The sequence below is a fragment of the Triticum dicoccoides genome, chromosome 3B, assembly GCF_002162155.2.
Source record: "Triticum dicoccoides isolate Atlit2015 ecotype Zavitan chromosome 3B, WEW_v2.0, whole genome shotgun sequence".
In the NCBI taxonomy this organism is placed as follows: Eukaryota; Viridiplantae; Streptophyta; class Magnoliopsida; order Poales; family Poaceae; genus Triticum; species Triticum dicoccoides.
Window position 1 is genome coordinate 23,371,463 of NC_041385.1, and position 7,303 is coordinate 23,378,765.

The 7,303-nt window shown below is 47.4% G+C and overlaps 1 protein-coding gene across 1 annotated transcript; it reads left to right on the forward strand.

Annotated features, from left to right (window-relative positions):
- The first annotated feature begins 2,539 nt into the window (after window positions 1-2,539).
- On the forward strand, window positions 2,540-3,417 carry LOC119274461. Its single transcript, XM_037555165.1, has 2 exons — window positions 2,540-2,647; window positions 2,938-3,417. The coding sequence occupies exons 1-2, from the start codon at window positions 2,557-2,559 to the stop codon at window positions 3,240-3,242; spliced, it is 396 nt and encodes a 131-aa protein (XP_037411062.1). The 5' UTR covers window positions 2,540-2,556; the 3' UTR covers window positions 3,243-3,417.
- Window positions 3,418-7,303: the final 3,886 nt, after the last annotated feature.

The following is a 7,303-nucleotide window of genomic DNA, read 5'->3' on the forward strand; positions in this document are numbered from 1 at the left end:
TAGATTTCAATCGTTCTTTTTTTTCTAACATTCCGTGGTCTGTGCAGTGACACACATTGCACACTCATCCTCTTAAGCCCGATATATTCCATGGCCACGTATTTGGACCCGGACCGTGACTCTAGGATAGACTACACAAATATCAAGAAAGTTCTTGATGATGTTCTCCCCGGCTACGCCAAATCTGGAGGCACCTTCGCCAAGCCAGTTCGTAGGCGGTACGGCGCGCACATGTTTGCCCACAATACAAAGTTCTCTTGCGTCAAGTAGCCGCCTGGCGGTCAGAAGAATGCCTACTACGCCCTCCATCACATGCGGGCGATCGTACGGGACCATCATCACCTTCTGCAACCAGATAATCTCAAAGATTGGGCCGCGAGCTTGTCGGCAATCCAGGGACGCGGACATCAGACAAGAATTCTTTCGCATCCAGTCAGAGTTTGCGGAAATTATCCATCAAGATTTCCTTCGTACCTCGGGGCAGTTCTACCTCAGATATCAACCGTCCAACCGTGAGATAGACACAACGCTACAAATGCAGGCTGACAACGCCCGCGATTTCATGACCATCACGACAGACGGCGGCTTCATCCACGCTCCGGTCCCATGAGTCGAGTCGAAAGTAGTGACGCTATGTGTAGTTCTGAAACATTGATTGGCTCATGTTGTAATTAAACTTTAATGAACTTGTATGTCTCTTTGGTTTGGACAGTCATTCAACTTAGATGTAATCGATGCTATTTATTAGTAGGACCATGAATCGTGCTATTAATGTCTTACTTTTCTCTTCCGATCCTTTTGTTGCATACTTAAATATTGCTTATGTATTGTCTGTTGTTTGGCTTGTTCATAGAGATGCCGTTTTATGTCGTGTACAAGGGTAAGGTTCCCGGAGTCTACGACGACTGGGAGGAGTGTCGGAGACAGGTTCACCGTTTCAGCGGTAACAGTTACAAAGGGTACACCACTAGGGCGGAGGCGGAATCTAGATACGCCCGCTATCTAGTGGGAGAGAGGAGGGAGCGTTGGAGGAACCGGATGAAGATCAGTTTCATCGCGATGATGCTTATCGTGATGACCGCAGCTCTCTTCTATGTGATGGTAGTTTAGATAGTCGATATCGACTTGTAATGTGAAGACAAACTCGCTACTCGCGGTCTCGAGACTTGTAGTGTTCTATCTTTGTTCGGTCTTTTGAATTCGGAGACTAATATGATGAATTGTATTCGGAGACTAATCTTATATTGTATTCGATGAATCTGCTGTTGCTGTGTGGTGTTGTCTAAATTCTGTCCAATAATATATTTTGTAACCTGTGAAAATACCAGAAAAGAAAAAAAATCTCTAATATTCATACTAGTCGTGCACCACACAAGACACTAATGGCGCACTGTGATAATCACACTAATGACGCATCAGCCACTGGTGCGCCATTAGTATGCCAAAGCACATGGGTACATATGGCCCCCTGGGAGGAATTCTAATGGCGCACTGTGGGCAATACTAATGACACATTACGTGGTGCCCCATTAAAACACCAGATACTAATGGCGCACCAGTGGTGCGCCATTAGAATTTAATTCTAATGGTGTGATGCTAGTGGCGCACCAGTAGTGCGCCATTAGAAGGCAAAACTGGTGCGCCACTAGCATGCTTTTTCCTAGTAGTGTCTTCTTTACCTGCCCCTTCAGTCAGAGATGCTGGGATGCCCTTGGGATACAATGGCCAAATGACACTTGTTGGATGCGACTGCTACATGAGGGCAAAGCCAGATGGGCTCGGCCGATGTTCCTGGAAGTTTTTGTCGTGGCAGCCTGGGGGGTCTAGAAGGAGAGGAATGATAAACACTTCAGAGGGATCCAGCCTTCGTTTGACTCTTGGAGTAGCAGATTCAAGCTGGACTTTGCCATGCTGGCTCATAGATCAAAGAAAGAGCATGGTCCTTACATTTTATCCATAGGTAGCTCAGTTTTGATTTTTTTTTGTTTTAGCTACTTTACCTACCACCACCCCCCTCCTAATGTAACATGTAAATATCTGGACAATCTAACCCCCGCCCCTCTGATTTATTAATATAAAAGGCTGTGAGAGAATCTCACTGTCATCCGTTCTCAAAAAAAAAAACATTAAGTATGCGAATCTTACATCAGTCCAAGTGGATTATCGAATCGCGCTCGCCAGTGACCAGATCCGCTTTTGTTGCCGATCGACTCTGAGTCTCTCACTAATTTAGGTTAACCAAGGCCTAGTTACAAGTGATCTCTGATAGATTAGCAGAAGTATAGCAAATAATGCATCAGTTTATTTAGGCATGCAGGCATCCATGCATCGAGGCAAAAGTAGTCCACCGTGCTGCATGACACAACATGCGTGCCCTGTGTCGGGAGTATGTATATTAAGATAACTGAAAAACAGGACAGCAAATATCCCGCAGCCCGCTCCGTCATTCACCGTGTTTAATTTTCATTCACCAAGAGCCTCTCTGCTATAAATAGGGACCGGCGGCGGTAAGTTTCATTCACCAAGAGGTGTCAGTTGATCGACCTGCTTGCAGCCATGAAGAGATGCATTGCTGCCGTCCTGCTGGTGCTTTCTCTCGAGGCTCTCGCCGCCGGCCGCCTCTCTGCTCTCACCCCCGGTGCCGAAGGTAATACATCATCAAGGCTCACTGAGGCTTCCGACGTACAAGCTGTATCATTGTTGCTCGCTAGGTAGTATCTCTACTACTCCCTCCGTTCCCAAATAGTATAAGGGTTTTGTAGAGATTTCACTAAAAACTACGTATGGATGTATATGGATGTATTTTAAGTGTAGATTCATTCATTTTGCTCCGTATGTAGTACATCTAATGAAATCTCTATAAAGACTTGCATTTAGGAACGGAGGGAGTAGAAGTCTAGTACTGATATCCATGTGTAATGGTGTGCATGCATGCAGTTCCTCCAAGGCATGCTCATACTCATCCGCCAGACGTTGATCGTCAAGAGATGGCGGCGGCTGCGGCGGAGATGGCTGTTCGAGAGGAGACCAGCGTCGCCGGCAACGAGACGCCGAGGCCGTGGCAGTGCTGCGACATGGCCCGGTGCACCAGATCGTCCCCGCCGATCTGCACCTGCCAAGATAAGGTGAAGAGCTGCGCCAAGACCTGCAAGGACTGCCACAAGGACGAGTCAGACGCTTCCCGCTACGTGTGCGGCGACCAGTACTTCGGCTGGCCCGGGCCCAACTGCACCAAGGTCTAGCGTCGCCGCCGGCGGCCGCCCAGCTCTACTCTCTACTTGCTGCGCGCAGCTTTCCACTGGGTAATGGTGAATCGAATAAAGTGAGTCACGGAGTATTGTACGCGCTGTAGTAGGTGCACACGTACGTGTTGTTTTCTTTCGGGTTGTTGCTGTAGCCTTACTAGTTGCATGGTGTCGGGAGAAAACCAATGAATAAGATAATGTGTTTTTTTTAACACAGTACAGACAAAGGTGTTTATATATAACAGTTTGTTTAATTCACATCAAGATGTTTTATAAGGATGTCATATCTAAACTCCTAAAGTAACAAAAAATAAAAAAACTAAGACAAAAAAAATAGACCACAAACAGAGTGGATATATAAGCGCATACTGCATACACTCTATAAACACATAGGTAAACCCTACCCGTATAAGCACCTCCAAGAGACTTAGCCGGCATATTATCTTGAAATTGACGAACTCATCATAAATGTCTTGTAGTCGACGGGAATGTCTCCTCCCAATGAACGCACATCGCCGGAAATTATGAAATAAATCCAGGAATAATGCGAGACTTGAATCCTAGTGGGCTGGGAATATCACTGTCCTCCTAACCACCCAAGCCCAGGTTGGTTCACAAGATAAGGTGTGTTGACCAGACAGTCGTGCCAGTTTTGTACTTGTACCTTTTTGAAACTTCTGAGTTCGAGGTGGTCACTTGTACTACACATTACCTTTATGTAAGTTGTGTGAAAATTAATTTTGGGTCAGCTGATTTTTCTGACCGTTGATTGCAGCTTCAAGATTTGTGTTATTTTTTCTGTTGTGTTTTGTCTAGTCTAAACACACTTTATTAATCAACAATGTTCATGGGGATACAATGAAGGTCTGGGGGATCAAGGAGCCAAAGATACTAGCCTAGGTCCACACCGAAAGCATGTTTAGCAAGACTAAGTGACTTCAAATTTTAACTTCTTCCTTCAAAGATGAAGGAGCACTTGTCGAACTGGTGTACGGTAGCTTGGATCTCTATCATGATTTCCTCCAGTGCCCTAGTGGATGTCGTTGAAGACAACTTTGCAATAAGATGTAATTAGCACATGCAATAATGCTAGATCAATTGGTAGCGCCCTGTGCCGCTCGACAAGCTAACACCTCAAGGTAGGGAGGATAAATTATCCCGGCTGATTTGATGACAGAAGCGCCCAAGAATTTTCCTCTCGAGTCACGGCAAACTGCACTGATTATACCTTCGGTTGACTCTCTTGATACAACATCATCAATGCAAATCTTTCCAATTCCCAACGTTGGCGATGAGGGAGTCCTGGACTAGGGGTACTCGGGCTGCCAGACATATTTCTTATGGGCCGGACAGGTGCACCGTTGTACGACTACTATAAGGCCGAGCTATAAGGCGACTTCGTGTCCAGACGGAAAACCTTCGGAGCCTTGGTGTGTCCTCCAAGTCAAAGCTTAGAGAATCAGCATGTTTATCCCTTCTTTATAATGGACCATGTGTAACCCTAGTAGGATTTAGTCCGTAGAGGCTAGAAGAACAACAATCATCCTACTCACCAAGGGTTTAGTTTATCTGATCTCGTGGTAGATCGACTCTGTAATCATCCTATACACTTCAATATAATCAAGTAGAACGTAGGGCTGTACCTCTTCGACAGGGCCCGAACCTGGGTAAACATCGTGTCCTTCGTCCCTTGTTCCCGATTGACGCAAGATCCACAGCTCGGCACTCCGTACCCGAGATCCGCCGGTTTTGACACTGACATTGGTGCTTTCATTGGGAGTTCCGCTGTGAGATCGTCGAAGGATCGATGGCTCGCCTGATCATCGAAGATGGCATCAACACGGGGACATCTTTATCCCTGGCCAGCTTTTCGCGTTCGGCGGCATCGTTCTGCACGCCAACTCGGCCGGTCATCTCGACCAGGAGGACAGCTTCGCCCCTGAGCTCCAGTTCAGATTCAGTAACCTAGGTTACGTCGCATCTGACACTCGGGGAGATCTGATCTTCACCGGCTTCTCAGCCTTGCCTGAGGTTCCTGAAAACCCTGAACCTTCAACTTTGGGATCGCCCTCCAAACCGATCCCTGGGTCAGCCTTACCTCGGATCCTGCTTCAAGCCTGGATATGACCTCTGGGTCCAAAGATCGGGAGTCAACCCCGGCCGGACTCGCTCCTCTTGCCTCGGATCCAGCTTCAAGCCTTGAGCATCTTTGGCGTCCGAACACCAGGAGTCAACCCTGAACAGACTCGCCCCTCCCACCATCATACCGAAGGTCGACTCCAAAGAAATCCTAGATACAAATCCGGTTAGTCTCGCCCTGATGGAGACGCTAGATTGGATCCAGATAATGATCATCACAGACGGCCCATCCTCGACCTACGCTCGGGTCGGTATGGAGGCGGGCCACAAGGAATTTTACGCCCCACCCACCACCCACTTAGTAGCCATTGTCGAGGACTTAACCGACATGTTGGACTACACCTCTGAGGAGGCCGAAGACATGGACTAAGATGTTGAAACTATGGTCCATGCTGCTACTACCCCTCCCATCACCGGACGATGGACGGACACCTCCATACATGACGTCTATATGGTGGATACCCCCGATAAGGGCGACGGCACCAATGGGAAGAACAACGATGGCACCACTAGAAAAGATGGCGATAAGCGCAGCGAAGAGCCACCCAAACACCGAAGACAGCGCCGATGATCCAAGGGGCGTAGGGGCAGGGAAATCAACACTGGCATCGGAGAAAATGACATCCCGGATAATATGGAAGACCTCGGCGACCCTGCTGCCCCTGAGAAACAGTCCGACGAATTGGAGGAGCACGAGGATCATTATAATCCCGAGGACCTCAATGACTCCGAGGACAGTAACTACCTCCCCTCTCCGAAGAGGAAGTTAGCCTCGAAGCCAAGAATTTCATCGTCCCCGAGGATCTGCTGGACCAAGAGCGGTTTAAATGGCAACTTATTGCCACCGCATGAAGTTTGAAGAAAAAGCAGCAACAACTAAAAGCCGAACAAAACACCCTCAACGATAGATGGACGAAAGTCCTAGCAGCCGAAGAAGGGTACGCCTATGAGCGGCAAACCAAAAGCTAGCCCAAGCGCAAACTGCTTCCACAATTTGACAACGAGGCTCTCACTACAAAAAAAACTACTTCTGTGATGATACGTGTTTGTAATAGTAGGTCACGTTTTCTGTCATGCATGTATATTCATGATGATTTTATGACAGAAGCAAGATAGTCATACGTGTGCTGTCTTAGAAGTGTTCCATGACAATACAAAAATTATCATCACGAAAGTGTCCACTTCCATGACGATAAATGGCGCGTCATGAAAGTGTTTTCGTCAAGAGCAACCGACACATAGCATCCACCGTAACGGGTTGCTGTTAAGCTATCAGGTTCCAGTTTGGATCCGATAACCCATTAACAGCTGGAACCAATGGAGATTTTCCACTTGTAAAATTCTCATTGGCTATAGCAACCACATGTCAGCTCCGCGAAGGGACAGATGTTAACCGCCCAATGAACAGGAGGCGTCTATGATACGTTGACATGTGGCAATGCCCAACAGCGACCCATTTAGGTTAAAAAGGCTGGCCCAGTCAAAATTAGCAGGCTGGCCCAGTCAAAATTAGCAGGCTGGCCCATTAATGGCCTGTTTGCAGAAGGCCCATTCGTAGTTAAGGCCCACACAACTAGTGTCAAATCGACCCGATCTAGATTTGTCATCATTGCAGCTCATGGTCACTTCTACCCCGTTAACAGTGTGCTAAGTATTTGGACTGAATTACGACCCGGTGTGTTTCCGGCCTGTTAAAGGTCCGCTTCGTTTGGGCCCATTTATTGGCCAATGAAACTTTCAGCTCATAAATGACCATGAAGGAATTGGGTCATATTCGGCCATGTTTGACATTCGGCCTGTTAGAGGCCCAGTTTAGATTTGGGGCACTTCCAACATGTTGTGTTTTTCGGCATGTTAATGTCGGACGAAATCCATGGGCCATATGTGGCCCAATGTCACATCGGACCTATTAACGTCCC

What these genes read in the sequence shown, in the direction of transcription:
- LOC119274461 (XM_037555165.1), top strand. Translation starts at nt 2,557, where the DNA reads ATGAAGAGATGCATTGCTGCCGTCCTGCTGGTGCTTTCTCTCGAGGCT. An exon ending in TCTCACCCCCGGTGCCGAAG is followed by an intron (nt 2,648 to 2,937) that starts GTAATACATCAT and finishes GCATGCATGCAG; the next exon opens with TTCCTCCAAGGCATGCTCAT.